This window comes from Dermacentor albipictus, chromosome 1 (genome assembly GCF_038994185.2).
Source record: "Dermacentor albipictus isolate Rhodes 1998 colony chromosome 1, USDA_Dalb.pri_finalv2, whole genome shotgun sequence".
In the NCBI taxonomy this organism is placed as follows: domain Eukaryota; kingdom Metazoa; phylum Arthropoda; class Arachnida; order Ixodida; family Ixodidae; genus Dermacentor; species Dermacentor albipictus.
Window position 1 is genome coordinate 207,342,057 of NC_091821.1, and position 22,734 is coordinate 207,364,790.

A 22,734-nucleotide genomic window follows, 5' to 3' on the forward strand; every position below is an offset into this window, starting at 1 on the left:
TCGCACAGTCATCACCTTGCAGCCGTTGCCGCAATGGTCTTTCCGATCAAGTGCAGATGTGGCATGCAGTAGTCCTGTTAAATTCAAACTGTAATGTAAAGATCTGTCCAAATGGAGGTTTGGGTCGAATTCATTTTGGTCGCTCGCGGAATCCTAAAATGCCGTGCATTGAACCCTTGTCTTCAGAAGACAAACAGAGGCGGTGCAGCATCTCCAGTCTGGCATTCAATGCCCGGGGCCATTCGTTGAAAGGCCAAGTGTCAGCCACAATTTCTTGTGGAATAGGTATCGGACCAGCAGGCCTTTCTTGTTCTTGATGCAGAGCGGCGATCCACTCTTGCCGATAATGAACAGCCACAGTTTGCACAGTTTGTACAGTTTGCAAAACTGAAAGCACCCTTGTAATTCTTCCACCATGGCATTTACTACCCTTCAGATTCAATCTCATTTGACAGCATCTGCTAAAGCAATGTTGTTTCAAATTTTTCTACATTTAAATATTTTCAGTGACGCCAAAATTGATCTCGTCACCGTTAAGAGAAGCGCACTTGCAGGGATGCAGCATGGGGCAGCGTTTGATATATCGAATGTGGTGATGAATGGGAGTTCAATGTACGCATAATACATTGCTATATTTTTGCATGGGATTTTCAACAGGATTTTACAACTGTTCGATGTAGATGTAGAATAATTCGATATATCCAAGTTTTATATATCCACGATCGACTCTATAGTAAGTTGCTTGTGTGTGGGACTGTATAGCTTGCTCTAATGCATTGCAAGCACAGTGGCAGAGGTTTAAAAATAGCCGGCATTGGTGCAAGTAGCCTTGAGCAACAAAGTGTTGTGTGTGCAGAAGCACTTGTGGTTCATAAGGAAAGAGAGTGGTAGGGGTTCCAGGGACAGCATTCTACAGCATCCATCTCACATCAAGGGGTTGTGATGTCTCAAACATGCTTTGCTATCACCAGTATATCTCATTCACACATTAACAAGGTCTGGTAGGTTGTGCATAAGCATGTGCGTGTGTATGTTGGTATTTAAGGTATGGTGGACATAGAGGGGCAAGGTGTTTACAGGCAAAAAGTGTGCAGTTTTTTTTTCAGTATTGTTGTGCCTTTATATAGAATGCTTCCAAAAAAATATGCAGTATCTTTAGATTTGCAGCTCAAGCATGTTGAAAAGGCCATGTTTGTTAGGCACACACAAGTACTTTATGAACGTTTTGTTTGGTGAGGTATGAGAGCATTCACATTTACAAGCCTTCATAAAGAAATAAAGTGCTAGGAAGATAAACAATATTATTGTGCTAAGCACTAGGTACCGTCTGACTTCCTTCAGCTACTAACAAGCTTGTGGAACAGGCCACTGTGATATTATAGACTGGCTTGCACCAACTATTTTTCTATGTTTACCACTCAACTGTAGAAGTAATTGCCTACACATGTGATGGATTCAGCAGTATTTGATGTCACTGCCTACATTTTGAGGCACCTAAGCTGAACAGCTGTCTGGAGGCCTAGTGGAATACGTAGTGGAAAACTACTTTTCAGCTTGGCATTACACAGTCTTAGTTAAGCAATCTTAGACAGGCTTAGTAGAATAGCAGGATCAAAATGCGCATGTGCAGAAGGCTATATGTCCTATAGCGTTAAGCGTGTGCAAGCTATTACTCAGATTTAATGTTACCGTCTTTGCGTAGTTTGCATAGTTTACGGAAAACATTACGGCGGTCCCGGCCGCCTGCTTCAGACTGAATTTGTTGTTGCTTTTGTAGAATTCACTTCATTCGTTGCAAATGACTGCATAAACAGCTTTTGCTTAGTCTCTGGCCTCTTCTATGACAGAGTATTATGGATAACCACGTGGAGTTTTCGAATTCAATTCTTGTTTTGAACGTGCCTAGGCATAATGAGAGAAACTTGGGGATGGCAGTGCCGCCTATCGGTGAAGTCTGGAGATAGGCGCGTCGGCGTATGGCCTCTGAAATGGGGATATCTCGGAGGCCATGCTCGATAGCTTGTGCTGATTTCACTGCAGATCAGCAGACATGGAAAGTACACTGCACAGGGCACTCCTGGCTTCCATTGCGCTGCCTCTCGCACTTTTCAGAAGCACACACAAAGCTTGGTGAATAGGTAGGATTACTTAGGTGCACCATATGTGCAAAATTCAAAGCGTAAGCGAATAGTGTCCTGCACGTCAACTACGCTATCACGCTATGTTAAAACTCGCTTTCTGCAATGTTCGTTTGCGGAACAGTGAAACTATTTCCCTTAACCCCATTATTATGTTAACGTTAAACTAAAACTATCTGTTGACTCAAGACACAGAAGCAGGATGTAACACAGTGTCATTGAGATAAGACCAGACTTGTAAGGACGCGTTCACTTTGGACATTAAGTTGGCCAGCGTGTCTTGCAAATATTTTTTCAGCAGCTGTGTCATACAGAAGTGGTAAATAGCGCTGCCATGTCTTTCAGGCGCAATGGATTGTTGGCCTAACTGTTACCTCGCATAGTATACACACGTTTTTTCATGCATCCTGACAATTGTGCTTTGCGGTGATGGTGAACGGCGACAAATTGTTTGTGGACACTGTTGGCCAGCTCATTGCCCACTGTAATTGACCGCTCTATAAATGGATAAGGTAGCCTTTCGAAATATGGACATCCAATTAAAGAGAAGTGTCTGCCGTAGTAGCTTCAGTGACGGAGAAGGTTGGCGGGGACCGCCATCTTGTGCACCTGGGCGAGGAAGGTGATGGCTGTTGACGCCATCGTGGCGTCGCATCGAGACGCAATGGAAAGACGAGCATTTGAAAACTTGGAAGTTCCTTGTCAGCTTGCTCCACACTTGTCCGATCTCCTCGGCTTTCTTGAGCGTGAGGGACGATCCTTCGTATAGTAACCTTTGACTACCAGTGTGTCTCCAGCTATGCTGCTCCGTAGTCCTCAACCGCGAACTCGTCTTGACATCGCAAACATGCCTCCAATTCATCCTGAATTTGCTTCTCCAAAGTTGTGCCAGGAAGTGCAGAGTATAATACGTCAAAAACAGGAAAATAGCAAAAAGTATGTAGATTGTCGTCGCCAGTTCATAGTAGCTATGACGGGGCGGCCGGACGCAGAACCTGCAGCATGAGGTCTAATGGCCAGGCGCGAAGCGCCGCAAAAGAAGAGCTGCACTGCTCGAGTCGGGGATGCGTTTATTCCGGTGAGGGGAAAGGAAATACAGCAAGGTACACACACAGCGTTAGGCGCGTAGTGGTGCCAGCAGTCATAACCATTCGAAACCGAAACTGTATACTGAAACAGGATATCACCTCTGCTACGCTTCTTTATTTTGTAAAGGTTGAAGCATTTTCTTTTCTCTGTTATTACATTCAGGGAGAGCTGAGAATCAGTACACTTCCAACACACCTGACTTATGATGCCCCATGGCCAGTGAGGAAGGTGCCTCTACGGTGCACACCACATTTTGTCAACTACCATGTGGACAGCAAGACCTACTGTGTTGTCACAAGCCAGCCGGACCCTTGTAATCACTTGGTCCGATTCACAGGAGACGAAAAAGAGTATGAGCTACTGGAACGAGGTGTGTTTCATATTTCTTCCCTTGCCGTTTAAAGTGTTATTGGTGCATGTCATTTCAGTATAACTTAAGGCTAAGCACACATTTCATTTGGACACTGGAATGCATTTGTTGTCTTTAGTGTACACCAAATTGTAGCAAGGAAAGTATAACAGGAAGGCAGTTTTGAATTGTGATGTTTCATCTGAGAAATGTGGCTGCTTTTTCACTACTACATCATCATCATCAGCCTATTTTATGTCTACTGTAGGATGAAGGCCTCTCCCTGCTATCTACAATTACCCCTGTCCTGTGCCAACTGATTCTAACTAGCGCCCACGAATTTCCTAATTTCATCGCCCCGCTTAGTTTTCTTTCGTCCTCAACTGCGCATCCCTTCTCTTGGCACCCATTCTGTAACCCTAATGGTCCACTGGTTATCTAACCTGCGAATTACATGACGTGCCCAGCTCCATTATTTTCTCTTAATGTCAATTAGAATATCGGCTATATCTGTTTACTCTCTGATCCAAACCGCTCTCTTTCTGTCTCTTAAAATTATGTCAGTATTACATAACATTTACTAAATAAAATAATTAATTACTGTTGTGCGCAGCATCTTTAATTAATCAAAAAATATTTCTCTAAAATAATTTAAATATTTTCTTGGGTGATGACTAGTGATGTGCACCTATCACCAGTCTTTGATTGTTATTGTTACATAATCTAGCCTTGACCAACATTAGCATAACAGTTTCTGTATCTATCCATCAAGGTTGTATCGAATTTTGTTGCTTTTGCAAAACCAATCTGAAATGTTTGCATATTTAGTGAAAAATAAATACGGTTAATGATTAGATTCTCTTGAGGACTTAATTTTGGCACAGAAGAGCCTTTGTTTGGGGGGGGGGGGAGTTCTACATTAACAGTCATGTTTTTTTCTTTAGTCTGCCTTAGTCTTGCTTTATTTATTCATTTGTTCAGTTTGCTTTAGTGTTTAGTATTTTGTGTTGCTTAGAAAAAGAATGTCAATTTTGTGAATAGACAATAGTTTGCAAAATATATACCTATATCCCTTAATCATTTTGTAACACCAGCTTTCCTTGCAGCATATACGTCTTAGTGGCATGAGCATGTCGCAAAATTTAGCATTGCAGAATATTAAAATCTTGTTTTGCAGTAATTTTTTATCATGGAACTGTGATTCCATGCTTTATCTCCAAATTTGCTGCTTTTTGCAGATGCCCGGTACATATTTCCAACAATGGACAAGTTTTCGCTACAGCTACTGTCGCCAGTCAGCTGGGAGACAATCCCTAACACCCGCGTAGATCTGGACGAGTGGGAGCACTTGACATGCCTAAAGAATGTCATGCTTTCCTCGGAGGGGACAACCACAGGCATGAAAGGTTACTTGGCCCTAGGCACCAACTACTGCTATGGAGAGGATGTCACCAGCCGTGGCAGGGTCTGCACCATGTTTTCACCTTACTTTTCTCAATTCCTTGTTGAACCAGCCTTTGATCAACTTACTTCACCCTGTTGCTATTTCCCATTGAATCTGAAAGCATCTTCGCAGTTAGTTATAAAGTGTTCGTTGTGCAGTGTTAGGGGAAATAGCATGTTTATAGCTGTTTATATTATTCGTTTTGCTATTTTGTTACCATGGCAAAATTACTATTTTTGAGGGGCCTAAGAAGAAGAAAAATTTGTAAGTGTTTAAGGCAGGCAGTGTGCAATCACAAGGGGTCTCAGAGGGATACGTGAAAATTAGGCTTAAGGATGGAGGATACACTTGAACACCAACTGTTTTGTTTCTTTAGATATGTGCATGAAGTTTGTAATGTAGGTTCATAGCCACAAACATTTGAAAAAAACTATTAAATTTCATGAAGCTGTGTGGGCTAGTTCTTAAGTTACAGGAGTATATGAAAATATTTCACATGAGTCCCTTTGACAAGGCCTGGAGATTTTGCATAATGTGCGAATACTTTGAAATTCATTCAGATTATTCCTCGATAGGTACCTCAGGGCAAGACAAAGCCCTTTGTGTGTTCTTTTTTAAATTTCTTTGAAGAAAAATTTTAGCATAGCATTCAATTTTAGCGTTGATTAGACTTGTAGTTGTCAAATTTTCATGGTTTATCACAAATTCCTGATGCACAATATTGAAAAAAAAAATGAGCTTGTCCTGCCCTAAGAAATGATTCAGCCACAGATTTAAAAAATACATAAAAATGTGATGTGCAGTCTTAAACAGAATTCTATATACGTCTGTACTACTAATGTCAAGTGTCTGCAGTTAAGCTGGCAAAGATTTATGATGGTGTTTGATCTTGTTTCTTCAATAAAGTGTTATAGCCAGGGCTTTTGACGTTGTGTGGCCCAATATTTTGAACTTCGTTTTAAAGAGTTAAATCTAGCTGACTTCTTTATTTTCCAGATTATCATTCTGGACATCATTGATGTTGTTCCAGAGCCAGGGCAACCACTGACAAAAAACAAGATAAAGATTGTGTATAGCAAGGAGCAGAAAGGTCCTGTGACAGCTTTGTCACAAGTTGTGGGGTTCCTGCTGAGTGCCATTGGTCAGAAGGTGAAGGAATTCATTGAAAGCCATTGTCAAATTCACTACAGTTGCATACCTGCCAACGTTTACGATTTTATCCTAAAATGCCCAATCTTTAGCGCTCTTTTTTTATTGTCGTATTGACACAAATATTTTCACATTTTTCATTCTCGTATACCGTGTCTACTTGTGTGATGATCGCTCTTTCTTGTCAAAATAAAATTGCCTCAAATTCAGGGGTGCGATCATTACGCAAGTTAAAATTCCCGCGAAAAGAAAAATATTTTTTTCAGCCCGCATTTGTCCCTGGGATGACAACAGGTCAACAAACAGGTGGCTGCCGCTGTAATAGTGTGGGACACCAAAACAAAAATGGCAGCCGTCGGAGCAAGCCGAACGCGCTGAACATGATTTTTTTTTTCTTTTTGTGAGGACATTACACGCATTGAAACAGTTTCTTCCCTATCCATAATGAATAATATTGTTAATATCGACAAGTTTATGGCAATAACGTAGCCATGTCCACTTTGAGGGGACATAAACAAAGATGGATGTGCTTAGCTGCCAGTGACATAGAAACACATGGCGGGTATTCTGTGAAAGCTGCGGCATTTGTCTTCACTACTATCCTAATACGGCATGTTTCCACTAAGGGTGGATGAATATCTTAGCTGTGTTACAAGCGTTGGCGTATGAATAGGGTACACCTTTAATGTATCAGTGTAAACATGGCTACTATCGTTGCCGCTCGCGATTTGTTGCGTGCCCACGAGTGCAGATGAGAAGAATCGAAAGGCGCCTTTTTTATTGTTGTTGTTGACCACAACCATTATAAAGCCTACAAATAATAAAGCCAAGGCAAGTTTAGTTGTAGCTTTTTTTTTTTTTCATGGAAGTGTGGAAAGTGATGAAAGGAATAAAATGGGGCATCTGCTTAAGAATGTTTGGTGCGTACAGACCGCTTGGTATGGGGGTCTTGAAAAGTCGTTTGCGTAGCATTTGACAGATGGTAAGCGCGATCATCATTAGCTAGACTTGGCACACGACATATCGCTGCGGCAAGTTCGGGGTGCGATCATTACACAGGAAAGAAAAATTGAATTTTGATGACAAAATTCAGGGGTGCAATCATTACATGAGTGCGATCATTATGCAAGTAAATACGGTAGTTAAGGGCAACACCAATTTGAAAAAGGTAAAAACAGTCACTGAGTGATTTTTTTATGGCCCATTTTTTTACCCATTGAATATACGGACCAATCTGCGCAATAGCGACATCAACTGATAGAACCAATATATACTGGTAACCATATCGTTGACAGCCATTACGTGTATGTTTCATTAATACACTTCATATTAATTAGTTTTTTAGAGAGAATAGTTATTGCTGTCACTATAGAGCAGAGGTCCTGTTTACAACACCTCTATGAGACAGTCTGCAAACCTTTAATAAACAATCAGCACGTTGAATAATCAAGCAATTTCAAGAATTTTTGCTAAATTTATTATTCTTTGCTTTCAGTATAGTGTTTTTCAAATTTTAAGATTGGCATGCCTGCAGTTACATCACACACTTTGATTTTGGGATGTGCAATGAGATCGGTGTGACAGCCTTTCTCTTTTCTCTGCTTCCTAATTATTGTACATTTGATAGGGAATTTCTATTAAACTTCTCCTGTGTTTGCTTTTTTGTTGGCAATTATAACCAAAAATATTTTTTTTCATTTAATTTATAAGCCTGGAAGTGTCGTCATAAAGCAGCAGAATTGCAATTTATTGAATAAATATAAATGTTGAGCCCTATACATACACTGGCTATACTTTGCCAATGGGCAGAGCTGTCACTACATTGCTTGCTATACGGTTGCTGTGTTTTTTCCTAAGAGCCACACTGCAATCCATTGTGAACAGAACTGCAGTGGCACATAGCCACAACTTTCCTTTTGGCTTGTTGGATGCACACATTGCAGTCATTTGTGCTTAAGATAGTAGCAGCAGCACCCAACTATAGTTTACTTCTGAATTGTTCCATCAACTTGCTAAAATGCTGCCATGTGTGATCAATACATTGAACTGATATGGTAAGCCTAAAACATCTGTACAGTTTCAGGACATTAAAACCCACATTTATGAATAGTTGTATGTTGTACTGTGCAGCCAGAGTTTGAGGCATGAAAAACAGTGAGCCCTATCATGATTCTGTAAACTGACGTGTGCTTGTATAATGAACTGAGTAGTTAATTGCTCATTTTGGCCTGTCGGTGATCACAAGTAGGTAGAGTTGAACACCTTGGTTCTTGGCATTCTCCTCACTTGGTAATCTATTGAAATGACTTGGGTAGCTTGCAGAATTCTTAACAGTAAGCTTGTGTTTTGTGGCTTTTTGCTTAGCTTTTTTTCTTGGGCATATTTGGTCACACAGTAAATGTGTCTTTCTCTGGGCTGAACCTTGTTGTAATTATATTACTTGTTTTGGGCAATTCACTTGTTGCAGATATACATCTGGCAGCTTAAAGACAATGAACTGGTTGGTGTGGCATTCATTGACACGCAAATCTACATCCACTCTGTGGTGACAGTGAAGAACTTGATACTGGTAGGGGATGTATTCAAGTCTGTTTCACTACTGAGGTACCAAGAAGCATCAAGAACACTCTCCCTTGTCAGCAGAGTAAGCTGTCCATTCTCTTGCTTTTTATTAATGGCAGCATGAATAAGAACTCATGCACTACAGAGTTCAAATACTCTGCACTATGTTTAATGAATGACTTGCATAACCTATTCTGTGCCTTTGCTTTTACATCTTTGTAGGGAGTGTACTTCTGATGTCATGTGACTGCACATTGTGGATAAATGTTGTTTGCCATACTCATTCTTACTAGGACTGCATGTTACCTCACTGTGGCAGAGCATATACTGATCATAGCAGAAGGATAATATATACTCAAGTACGGAGATTGTGGTTGGTAGTCAGAATTAACATGGAGCCCTCTATTCTTGCATCTCTCATGTAACGTGTAAATGACCGTCAGAATGCCTGAATAATACCGTATGTACTCGAATCTAGGCCGGTCTCGACTCTAAGCCGACCCCCAAATTTCCGAAGCAAAAAAAAAACTTGCCTCGAATGTAGGTCGAACAAAAAAGTGAGGACAGTGTTCACAAAATGAAAACAACATTCATCTAATATGAACATGCCAAGCCCACTCTACGTTATTGCTGCTAGCCCTGTCGCTATATCCCAGACCACATGCACACTTGCGGGTGCACACAAGCTCGCGTCCGTGTGCCCATGCATGCACAGACAGTGCGACACAGCTCACACGCGTTGAAACACGGTATGATCTCGGTGAAGAGCTCCTCTCTGTTATCGTGCGCTTATTTTCCTTATCGCTGTCATCTCCTCGTTGCGGCACACGCAAAAAGCATCCCTCGTTGACCCCTTCATCGACGGATGTTTTTCTCATCGATGCTGAAGTCCCACCCGGCTTGAATGTTTGACGATGCCTCTGCAGCTAGCACAACTTTTCATTTGAAAGTGGCACTATATTGGTATCGCCTGTTTGGTGCCATTACGATAACGCCACCCTATGGGCCACGCCGCACGCCAATACGACCAGAGGGGTTATTCTGTAAGAGTCCACCTAGTGGACGTGTCCATTTTGTCTGCTGCTGAAGTGCTGATTGGCTGGGGTGCCTGCTTCCTTCTGACGTGTACCCCAGTCCAGCGAATCAGCACTTCATCAGCAGACGAAATGGACATGTCCACTAGGTGGACTCTTACGGAATACACCCCCAGGTCAAAATAGCGATGTCACTCGTTTACTTCAATTGACTACTGGCGCGGCTAATAGCGGCTGCCGTACTGATTTTTCTAGATGGCTCTAGCTATGCATCATAATTATTTTTTAATTACAAACTGGCACGTTTTTAAAATCCTCAAATCTAAACTGACCCTAGAGTTTGGTATATGACTATTTAAAAAAAACTATCTGCCTAGATTCGAATGAATACAGTAGTAGGGAAGTTTGGGGAAAACTGATACCATGTTATTTTACAATGCCAGCACAGAAAACTTGTTTACTGACGCTTGCTCATTATTGTTGCTTGAGTACCGTATTTACTCGAATCTAACGCGCACTTTTTTCCCGATTGAACGGGTCCAAAAATTGTATGCACGTTAGAATCAAGTACGGCTCTAAATCGCGTCACCATATCACCATCGGCATTTCAAAATGGCCGCCTCGTACACGCAGCGAGCCTAGCTGCTGTAGGCCGTGGCTTAGGTTAGTCCACCGTCCGTCTTCTCGTTTTCTGCATTTGCTCTATCAGCATAGAAGTGCCGAGTGCGAAGACACGGCGAGTTGATCACGATGCTGCAATTAAAAGGAAAGTGATCACATGTGCGAAGGCAGACGGAAATCGGGCCGCATCACGGGCGTTTGGAGTTCCCGAAAGCGTGCGGGACTGGTGCAAACAGGAGAGGTGTCCTACTCTGGCAGCTGCACAGCCCCCATCTTCAAAGCGATTTGCGATGGTGGCAAGTCTACACACCTAGGTATACCGTGCTGTGTTCTCGTCGCTTAGTTCGTGTTAAAGTGAGAGGCCGCACAAAGGTCAATTCGCTCGCTCCTGCTGCCGCACTTCATCACTCCAGTGTTTTGATAAAAAGTTTCCACGGTCACTGAGTGAGACGTGTTAATGCTTGCTTTTGTGCGCGTGGCACCATGCTTGTTAATTTAGTTAGTACGCTAATGTTTAAAGGTTCATACAGTTGATATAACTGCTAACTTTACTTTTCGTATAGCTGTCTACTCATTTGCTATCGAAATCGATGCTTTGGCTTTTGGGCGAAATTTGAGTGCATTTAGAGTAAATCTTTGTTTTTCCAAATGAGAGAAAGTTGTATTTCTTTATGAAAGAATGGGTTTTGCAGTACTGTAAAGGACTTTTTCTTTAGGTCATGGCAAGCGGGTGTGCATTACAGTTGAGGGCGTTTTTTTCCCCTGTCTTTTGGTCACGGAAAACGGGTGCGCGTTACAATCGAGGGCGCGTTAGAATCGAGTAAATACGGTAATATGCACTTGAAATTTTTTTATAGTTGAGGCCAGAAGGTATGTCATGTTTGCGCATAGTGCAGCCTGATGCATACGACCTTCACTCTGCAACTTTAGGTTACAATGCTATATTTCAATTGAGAAATTTCTGCCTAAATGCAAACTTGCGCTGTTTAGTCCAGTGAGACAAAGTTGGTTGGTGCCCACAGACTCAAGTACTGCTGTATGGTCGTCAGTCCAGCCCATGGGGCATGATGTCTTGTCCAAAATCAATTATGAATACAGTTATAAACAGCAGCAGTCTACCCATAACTTCTTGTGACCACTCCGGCCATTAGAGAATTTTTGGCACAGCCCTTCTTACTGGGTCTCTAGAATTAAATGGTGCTGTTTCATTGGGAGTAAGCGAACATAAGTGATGGCTCAGTGCTGAGTGATTGAACATCACTCTGCAGTCAGTTAACGGCACTTGCACCACACAAAAATGGAAACAAGAGTATGGGCAACAGCCTGAATGTTGGCAAATTTTTGCACACAAATAATGTCTGAAAGATTGACTGAGTTGCCATATGTCGTGCAAGATTTAGTTATCCGTTGAATATTGGTTATGTGGTGTTGCAAGGAGGTCCAAATACAGTCACCGACCAATTTTTCGGACTCTCAGGAGGCCTCAAATATAGTCAGGTAATTGGGCAGTTGGAAAATGAACTTCAGTTGTAGAATCACTTTCGTAGCTTTTTACAGTACCAGTGGTGTATGGAACATTTGTTTACATAACTTAATTATTTTGCTGTTGGTTGCTCGTGTGTGCATCATTGCATGTCCTTGACTGTTGAAGGCATGCACAAATCTACGTAGTCTGGTACTTTCCACCTAAATGCAAGCTTTCGCCATTCTGTCCAGTAAGCACATGAACAAACTTGGTAGGTGATCATGGTACAGTTAAACCTTGCAGTAACGAAATCATCGGTGAACGTGAAAAAAATTCTTTCGCAAGAATTTCGTTGTGGCGAAATGACTGCACACATAGGGAATGTGTCGCAGAACAAACGTGTACTGTCAAAATTCGCCTACTTTGGCAAGCCTTGCTCGAGGATATACAAATGCATTGCCAACAGCATAAAGTGCACCCCATGCGTCGATCAGCAGTGGTGGCACTACTTTGTAGCAGTATTCTTGGTCGATCACATTTAGAGATACAATCAATTTTCCTATATTTTGTGCAACTCGGCACTGGATGTCGAGCAACAGCACTCCACATACGCATCATCGTTTCTCCAGCGCACACTGTTGACTGTAGGCGCCGACATGTCCAGTGTCGAGCACAAAAGTGGTTGTATCTCGTATCCCCGAAGGCGATCGATTGAGGTTATGGCCCCTTTGCATAAATCTACATGCAGTGCCGAATATACCACAGTGCCTGTCGGGTGTCACCGAAACCAGTGTTTTCGAAGCAAGGGATGCATATTACCATATAATCACTTAGTCACGGCCCGATGCGTGGCAGTCTATGCAGCGACCGCCATCTCAAGCACCATAAACAACTGCACGTTGGTGGAACGTGGAGTTCTTCATTTTTGTTGCGCTTTTCTCACCAAGCTGCATATTATACACTGCACTAGGTGCGCAAAAACTGTCGTATGTTGGTAGCAATTTGCTTGCCAATTCACAGGGGTGATCAACAGACAAGATGGCTGCCATGACATGTTTCTGGTGCATGGGATCGCTTTCGGCATTTGGTTGTTTTTGTAAACAAAAATAGTGGTGCCCATGCAAGGGTAATCTGGTGGTATTTTACGTAATTTTAGTGCAAAGCAAGTGCATTTGAGCACATTTTTAAGCCTGCTAGCCTTGTGTGAGTAAGTAGTATGCTAGGTTACATTCCAGCAATTTCGTTAATGGGTGATTGTAGTTAGCGACATTTCGTTGTCAAGAGGTATGAAATGGATTGAATCCTATGGACATTTGCCGGGGATATGAATATATTTCGTAGTTGCAGAATTTTGTTGTTGCAGGTTTCAACCGTAGTTGGTTGTGGATCGCCCATGCACCCCAATCATCGCTTCTGCAGCCACCAGTTTAGCCTGTGCGAGTTATGTAATGGTCAATTGCTGCAGAAGATACTGATATGAACATGCAAAGAGCGAGCTTTCCATCGCTGCTTGCCACCTGTTGACCAGCAACAATTTTTATAATAGCTGGTAGGCCTAACCAACGTCCCTCCATTGGAATCTAATGACAAAAGCTACAGCTTCATGCAGACTCGATGTAAATTTGTTTAAACTCTTTACAGCATTCCGAAAACAAAAAAAATTCAATGTGATAATGTTAGACTTCATTCACAGCCACGATGTTTGCATGGGTCATGTTCGAAATATTGAGTGAGACACTATATGGCGTCCAGAATTTTGGTTGTAATACACTGGGTCTATATAAGATGTGGCAGTGCCTCAAGGAAGTCTGAATAATCGAGCTTGTCTGAAAAAATAGGGCATCTCAAAAATCAATTGGCAAATGCATGAGCGAATTTCTCACATTTCTGTCCACAGACGAAAACTCCTTCCTTTGTCTTCTCTTACCTGTTTCTAGGATGTAAGGCCATTGGAAGTTTACGCTGTGGAATTCTTCATAGATAACACTCAGATGAGCTTCCTGGGTAAGTTACAAGCACTATATTAGATGCCTTAAATCTCAGTTTCTAGTTGCACAATGAATGTTAGTCAAGCATTCGCATAGATAAGCATGTGGGGTTGCTTCTTTGCAGATATATAATACTAATGTTGCTTTTTAACAATTGAAGCAGGTCAAAAGGTTGCACATTTCCTGAAAATTTTTACTTTTCAGTTGAATGCACTGCATCTCAAAAACACCCTGCATGAAGCCCCTTGAACAGTATTGCAAAACCGTGGGAGTCCATAACTCCAATGTTCAGTCACTGATCACTGATTTTGGAGCACATCCATTTAACTTTCAGACCAAGTTCTAGTAGAGGCTGGTGCTCAACTGTAAAATGGCAGACACTGAAGCATGACAAAATTTCTGCTTTCTCAAAGTGCTAAAAGCACACCATAAGCTCTTTTCACTGTTTTCTAGTTCAAATTTGGCCTATATATAACATATTGTTATGATGTTATTGTAAGTGCGCAAAATGGGGCGCTTGTTTTGTAAAAAACAAAAAAATTCACTAGTGCTCATTATAATTTCACGTAACTTGGCCGTTGGGATATAGTTATGCAACTTTATTTTGACTAGACAAAATTATCATGGAATGAAGTGAACACAAAACTAGGTATTCTACCTTAAGGGATGACAACCTATTACATATTTATCGCCTTACCGCATGGTGTATTATGTGTGATACACACCTAACTTCGTAGAGCTTAATATAGAAGCATAGAGAAAGGAAATCTTGCATATTTACCTCGAATCTATGTCATACCTAGCTATGGACTACATAGACGCTATAACTCTGGTTATTTCTTTGTTTTTTCTCCCGTTAATGTATGGTGGCAGCTTATCACCCAAACACAAAGTTCATGAACATGTTTTTTTTTTTTTCCAATAATTTTTATGCCTAAAATTGGCACAAAGAATACCAGGCTGTTTGCAGTTTATCAGTCTATGTATTCTAGTTGCATAATGAATGTTAGTCAAGCACTAGCATAGATAAGCATGTGGGGTTGCTTCTTTGCAGATACAAATATACTAATGTTGCTTTTTAACCAATGAAGCAGGTCAAAAGGTTGCACATTTCCTGAAAATTTCTACTTTTCACTTGTGCTATTTTACTTAAATGTTCTAATTTGCAATGGAAAAAAATTAATAGGCCAAATTTGCATTAGAAAGCAGTGAAAAGAGCATATAATATGCTTTTAGCACTTTGAGAAAACAAATTTTGTCTTGCTTCAGTGTCTACCATTTGACAGTTGAGCACCAGCCTCTACTAGAACTTGATCTGAAAAGTAAAAATAAGTGTGCTGCTAAATCAGTGATCAGTGACTGAAATTGGAGTTATGTACCTCTAGGGTCTTGCGATGTTGTTCAAGAGGCTTCATGCAGAGTGTTCTTGAGGTATGGTGCATTCAGTGCAGAAAAATTGGGACTCACTGTGTTGGGGTAAGTTTTCTCAGAAGGGAAAGTTGATAGATGTAGCAGGTTGTTGTTGAAACAACTAACATCCAAGAAGGTAAGTGTCACCATGGTCATCTGCTCAATTTGCCTATACTTTGCCTGTTGTATGAAAACATGCAGCTTGTCTATTGAACGGATGAGCAAAAGATATGGCAAGGCAATAACATTTTAACTAATGTCTTCAGGCATATGTTATAATTACAGAATTGAAGTAAGCCATAACTTGAAGCATAACCTTTTACTAGAAACTCTGTGCCTTACACCAATGTTGAGAAACAAGTTCTCAAAATAAGCAGCTTATGTGATGATGATTCACATGGAAAAAGAAAGGAAATTTAACGTTACATAGCTACTCAAAACTGATTTGTTTCCTCTCCCTGATATGTTTGTCATGATATCATGGTTATGATGCATAAAAAGTGCTGGAAATGGGGTGCTTGTTTTGTAAAGAAACAAAAAAATCTGCTAGTGCTCATTATAATTTGATGTAACTTGGCCATTAGGAAATAGTTAGGCAACTTCATTATGACTGGACAAAATCATCATGGATTGAAGTGAACACAAAACTAGGTATTCTACCTTTAAGGATGACAACCTATTAGATATTTATCGCCTTACCGCATGGTGCATCATGTGTGATACACACCTAACTTCTTGGAACATTATAGAAGCAAAGAGAAAGGAAATCTTGCATATTTACCTGGAATCTATGTCATACCTAGCAATGGAATACATAGAAACTATAACTGGTTGTTTCTTTCTTTTTTTTTTCTCTCTTTTTAATGTATGGTGGCAGCTCATCGCCCAAGCACAAAACGTTCACGAACATGCTTTTCTTTCTCCAGAATTTTTATGCTTAAAATCGACACACAAAAATTGCCAGGCTGTTTGATTGCAGTTTATCATTGTACTATGTTGTTTTGAAGGAGAAAAACATTCAGATGTTTATGTGAGGCAAGCATTAATCGCTTTATCGTATGTGATGCAGCATGCAGTTATGCGTTGTTTTGTGTAGAAACGCAGAGATTTTAGTCCTCATAAGAGAACATATTTGATTGGAAAATAATGTTTTTATAGGCTCTACGGTTTCTTAGCACCATTATTGTCGTTGCTATATGAGAAAATGAAAATGCCAGCAGTAAACTTTTACGATGAATATAACTTGGGACTTGCTATGTTCGAAGAGCTAATGACAACAGCAGCAACAAAGAGCCCTTCTAGAAAGTGGAATAAGGCAATTTTCGGCTTGTGTGAGGCTCATATAGACTAGGGAAAGCAAAAATTCACATAAAAGGAAGCACTCTAAAGGTTCCATTGTAGATATTGAGGCCTAATTATTAGTCTGTCAAGGATTTAAAGTTTTTCTATGGCTCTGATATTTATGGTGGTGTTCTGCAATTCAGATGCCTTTTTCTATGGTCACAAAGTATGCCCGTAACTGCATGATGTGTCATGTATGATATGTGGCAACTCTAGCTTATAAAATTGCATCCATGTGGTTCTAGAAAACTGAGGTTTGTTTGGGAATACCTGGCCTAAGCCATGCCTTGTCTAATTTTTTACAAGGAAATAGAAATTAATGTACCAAGGGGTTGAGAACGATGACTCAAACTGTTTTTGAACAAAAACAGGCAGACGCCTTTTAATGCACATTAAGGCAAGGAAAACACATGTCATGCAATCACTATTGGCTGAATTGAAGGCACCTAGCCAAAGAAAATCGCCAAGAACAACTGAAAGAACAACATGAGTAATTTGACGCCACATCCACTCCGAAAAATATGCACTCTTTGCTATTGATATGTGAATGCATGCGAGTACTGTCTTGTAAACTAAACGGGATGCTCCATTAATGCTACACACAGAGAGACTCTCGTAACACAATCTCGTTTTCCGTCTACAGCTTGCAATAGCACTGAAAAAAATCTGGCTTCACCGTCTTGCTTTCTTATTAGCCCCCACATTGGCTGTCCTGAATTTCAAGGCAGTTCCATTCACTTCGCTAAAACAACAGCAGTACCATGTAATATAGAGCGCTGAAGGGAAAATGCAATATGCTTGCCAAGCAATATTTTTAGTTGAAAATTATATTAAACTCCCTATTTGGTGTGGTTGCACATGGCATCTGGAATGGTCCACCTAACACCACTCTTGACTACAAGCTTGTCTTTTTGAGGCAGCAACAGTGTCATGGTTACTGCTTTTCTGATTTAGCAGCACATTTGCTCCATGAGCTTACTCTTTTTCTACTTTGCACATCTCCTCATGCATACAGTTTAAGGGTTTCTTACTACAGTCCAGTTTCTTTCTTTTTATCTGATCTTAGTTAGCGGCTGAACCACAAAGCTTTAGCGCAATCAGCAATCCTTTGCAGACCCTTGAAAAAAGTTACTGCCGTGGAGTGCAGCCAGCATCGCAGAGTTCCAAAATGCAGGTACCTCGGCCTAGGTGCCATCAGTTTTTGGCACATATGCGGCATCTGTGCAGACTCCTTATACAAACAATTTTGCAAGTTTGCAAATGGGGTGGTCTGACTGGAAGGTAAATTGTTTTGTATATCTTAAGGCATTTCTTCACTCCATGTCGCCCTAAATGCTTGAAGCGTTCTGTTGCAAATTGGTAGCCATTATTGTTGTGAAGGCAGCACATTTGTGGGCACATAGACAAACACCATAGTACATAAACAAGAGCACTTTGGTGTTCGTTCATGTATCCACAAGTGTGCTACTTTTATGACAGTTGGTTAACCAACTATTTCAGCAATATCTCCTCGGTAGATTGAGGTTTGGGTTGAGTTCTGACACCCTAATTGTGATGCAGCCTTCACCTTGCATAGTCGGTATGCCCTTATTCTGGATACTGTTCCGATTCTCGCTCTTTTTTTGTTTTTAATGCCTCATTTCCTGCTGTTAAAGCAATGGTTGGCTTTTCATCAGTTTGGTCCCACTTCACCCTCATTTGATTATGTACATTGCCTAGGTGTTCTACACTTTCAACCAGAGTCGCAGACTCAAAAATTTTAGACACAAGGTCGTTAACAACCCAGTCAAGCTTTCTGCTTAAGACTTTCACCTGCTTCGAGCTGTTTTGCAAGCTCTGCACTTGAAGGCGTCAGGCTTCAGAAAAAGTCATGGAGAAAGCAACAGTCGTAGCAACAAAGTTTCATGATATACAGTAAGTACAGAAAAAATAAAAAGGATAGTATGTAGGACTTGGTAAGACATAAAGCCACTGCAACTGCTGCTGCCAAGTGCAACGAGACTTCTGTAGCTTCCTTTATAAGCTTGTTCAGGCTTGGTGGTAAGTGGACTATGCACAACCACTGAAGGTCCCATGAGACCATGTTGAATAGCAGCAACAGGCACATTGCATGTGTCAGAAAAATTCGCATATCAACTTTACTCTCCTGCAAGCCAACCTGCCTGCAAATATTTGGATGCTTCACCTCAATGCTGAGTAGTACCTGCCATTTAGATAGGCTCTTCTAAATAGGCTCCCTCCTGCCCTTTCCCTTTCTGCTCCCTTACTTTTCGTGTGTTCTTAGTAAAAGTTCAGTTTTGCTCCTCATTAACAAAAAGGATTATATAAAGAGAAAAAATTATTCAAAATTTGCATTGGCAAAAAAATCACGACCATGCCTTTTTTGTGCATGTGAGGCATTAAAATTTTCTTGCTGTGATGGTTCACCATTATTCTTTCCTTGTCTGTCAGAGTTTCAAAATAAATAGAGGCCATTAGGAAATGTGTTTGTCATCAGAGGGTTTTTTAAAAATATGCAGCCTTCATGGAAGCTGACTCTGCATCATGAAAATCTTTGACTTAAGCAGTATTTCGAGATGTTACAGTCAAGGGGTTTTACTGTAATATGGCACTGAAATCGAAAGTTACGGAGGGTGTGCTCAAGCTCCAAACTGTGCGCAAGAACAATGCACAATGCTCTAACACGGAGGGACACATGCATGATCACACACCTGATTGGCTGATGCCAGCTGTAGCTTCCACTGCCATGGTACATTATTGTATTAAAGTATACTCGACTCCTAAATGTTGCTTTCTGGCATAAACGGCTTGCATATAAAATGCAAAGGTTTGCATACAATGAATAAGCTTTGGAAGAAGAAAGTAAAATTATATTATTGTCTGCACTTCATAATCATAGCTGTATTTTTCAGCAGTGTTGTTTTCTGGCACACACTTTCTGCCCATGGCAGGAGTACTATATAATTTCAAGCAGACGCACTACTACTAAAAAGCTTTGTACTCTTGCATTTTGACTTTTTGAGGGCTTTCCTTTTAGCATGCAATATATTTTCATTCCAGCTGAGGTGATTCACTCAAGACCTTGTGGAGAATATTAGTATCCTTAGTTTGCAGACTGTACTGTATTTGTTTTCTTCTCTCTAGTAATATTGGTTTTCCCTGCAGGCACTAAGAGTGAATAATTGCTGTGAAGTTTACTTTCTGATAGCAGCATGTAGTGGTTAAAGCAGGGGTGGAACATTTGAAAGCTTCCCATGGCAAAAAGCAGCATGGCTCTTCTTATGGTACGTCTATAATACCCAGAATATATACTGACTAGTGTGCCTACTGTAGGCAATGGGGTGCTGCAGTATGAGACTCTGCTGGTCCACCGTGGACTGCCCGGTGCCCGGCACGTAGCTTTGGTTCTTGCTTGTTTCCATAATTATGTGATCACTTAACCCTTCGTGGTCCGAATTTTGTCACTCAAGTGAGAAATTATATTTTGTGCATCTGAATGGTGAAGTACAAGGGGGAAAAAAAGAACGGCAATGAAGGAATCATATGGTTCTTCAAATTTTTTTATTCCAAATCACCACGATATGAAGAATGGCCACATAATATTTTAGAGTAATTTTTGTGCTACCCAGAGCCACTATCTTGTATTCATTCGATAAGCTGACGTTCGGTTTCGCCTCACGTGATTGGCCTAGATTGGCCGAAACCGCGATATCGGCGCGACCAGGACAATCGCGTGAGACGAAGCCGAGCTTCAGCTTGTTGATCGCATACAAGATAGTGGCCCAGACAGAGCAATAAAGGTTATCTTATTGGATTTACTGAATCATGATGAAGCATTGATGCCTTCTTCAGCAATATTTGAGAAACTAATCTTTCCAAAAATTTTTCTTAAAAGATTGATTAAGTAAAGGGAACTTTAAAAAAAATTAGAACCAAATTACATAAGTAAGAATACTAAATTGTAATTTTATAATAAAAATAAACAGGCGAAATTACATATGTCATAACAAGTATAGCACAATAACTTAAAGAAGGAAGATTTTTAAGAAATGTTGTTCCTTCACCCAACTCCCCCCTTAAAGAGAAATTTAAACCGCAATGGAACATAAAATGTGTCCAGTTAACACATTAATCCTTGTGCACAGGGCACCCTAGCTTTGTAAAGGGCATATAATATTGAGACATTCTTTGTTGAGCTGTTAACCACTTGTGCAAAGCAACGTAAAATACTCCTGTTCTTTGCACCCTTTCATCTCAGATGTCTCTATGCCTGCTGCTTATATCAGGTGTTAGAATGGGAGCTGTAGCAAAAATAGCAGAGTGGAATAGGGTGAAGCTGCAAACATAGGCTCACAACTGGCAGCACCCTCTGGAAGCCACTGCAGACAGGCATCATTGGAGGTGCTAATGTCTCCTGTTGGAGAGGTCTAGCACTTGGCACACTAGTCAGTATATTCTAGGCTATGTCTAAGCATACTAGAGATATCAATTATTTCAACCACTAACACAAAGCATCAAATGTTATTTCAAGTAATGATTGAAATAACAATTGATTGAAATAAATTGATAGCTCCAACTATCTATCACTCCTGGCTTTTCGTGATGCAATACATAATGTTGCAATGGATGCTGTTGTTCCTTTCATACCCATGAAAGTGAACAATTGTGTGTTGTTTTTGTTTGTAGTAATTTGCACAATGAAACAATTTTGTATTATTATTATTTAGAGCTTTTTTGGTTTTGACAGATGGTTAGCTCATTGAGTGAGTGCTTTTTTAGTTAATGCTTTTGTAGTATATTCTATGTTTTGCTTGCAAAAAGCTTTATACTGCTCTTAATTCTTCCAATGGCATCATGGTAAGGTAATTGAGGAACTAGGACAAATGCTGTGGATATGTGTATAGTATAACAGTGTCTGAGGCATTTTTGCATGGCTTGAGTGAAAGCATGCTGATCAATCTGTTGTGAACCTTACAGTGACAGATGCCGAGCGCAACCTGCTTCTGTACATGTACCAGCCTGAATCACGGGAAAGCTGTGGTGGGCAACGTTTGCTGAGAAGAGGAGACTTTCATGTGGGCTCGCCTGTTGTGTCCATGTTTCGCATCAAATGCCGCATGGGAGACATTGCGAAATATGATCGCCGAGCAGCAGCCATAGTGGATGGCCGGCACATCACAATGTTAGGTGAGCTTCGTGTGCACCCCAGTATTGAGAATATGTATAGTAATATGACTCCTCAGGAACATTTGAGAACCAAAACCATGCACAAGTATACGGTCGTGCCTAAAAACACCTGCATGCTTTTTACTTTTGTGCTCATCCACCCAAGCCAAACCTATAAACAAAAGAGAAAGTGATATATGGCCATAAATTCGTCATTAGCAAAAGCAAGACACCAGAAAAGGAATTCATTTTATTCTTTGGAACATTGTCAAAATATGGTGTTTTCAAATGTCCTGGTGTAAACTGAATTCACTATTTTTCCTCAGCACATTTTATATTTTGCTTTGTTTTCTAAGAACATAATATGGCATTAGCTACAATTTTTGACAGCTAAATCAACTTGTTTCATGCATTAAAGCTCCTAGGATCCACACATTTCTAATAAATAAAATTTTTTAATAGTTGAATCAAACATGTTCTAAACCACTTATAAGTTGTTTTAAAGGGCCCCTCACCAGGTCTGGACATTTTGAACTGACAAGGTCAGAGCATACAATGCGCGCTAGCAATTGTGTTTGCAAAGAATTGCATCGCTACACACCGCAAGAGGTCTAAAATTTCAATCCGAACGCTGTTTTCCCTTTCCCTTGCGACGAATGCGCTCCAAGCCAGACGGTGACATACTTGTGTCCCTGCGCCTATGTACTCGTGTCCGCAGTTTCGCGTAGCTCGTGGTGACACGCGACTTCGAAAATGATTCAAGGCAACACCTGTTATTTGTGTGATCTGTTGCTTGAGTTGACGAATTGAAGTTTAGAGAAGTAATAAAACACGCAAACGGAATGTCTGCATGTTTTTTGTTTTACTTCGCACCAAAGTAAGAGAGATGTACTTCCGCTTCATCTGCTTGTTCCTAAAGTTGTGCACTCACATACGTGCGCAGGCACCGAAACTACGCCATTTTCTACTGTGTGGTAG

General features: G+C 40.7%; 1 protein-coding gene across 1 annotated transcript in view; it reads left to right on the forward strand.

Annotated features, from left to right (window-relative positions):
• Positions 1 to 22,734, forward strand: part of Cpsf160 (cleavage and polyadenylation specificity factor subunit 1) — an 85,997-nt gene that overhangs the window by 61,998 nt on the left and 1,265 nt on the right. The window contains exons 27-32 of the mRNA XM_070530803.1: positions 3,390 to 3,597; positions 4,815 to 5,041; positions 6,017 to 6,169; positions 8,637 to 8,813; positions 13,789 to 13,855; positions 21,568 to 21,777. Of these exons, the coding sequence (XP_070386904.1) occupies positions 3,390 to 3,597; positions 4,815 to 5,041; positions 6,017 to 6,169; positions 8,637 to 8,813; positions 13,789 to 13,855; positions 21,568 to 21,777 (1,042 nt within the window). The remainder of the gene's footprint in view (positions 1 to 3,389; positions 3,598 to 4,814; positions 5,042 to 6,016; positions 6,170 to 8,636; positions 8,814 to 13,788; positions 13,856 to 21,567; positions 21,778 to 22,734) is intronic.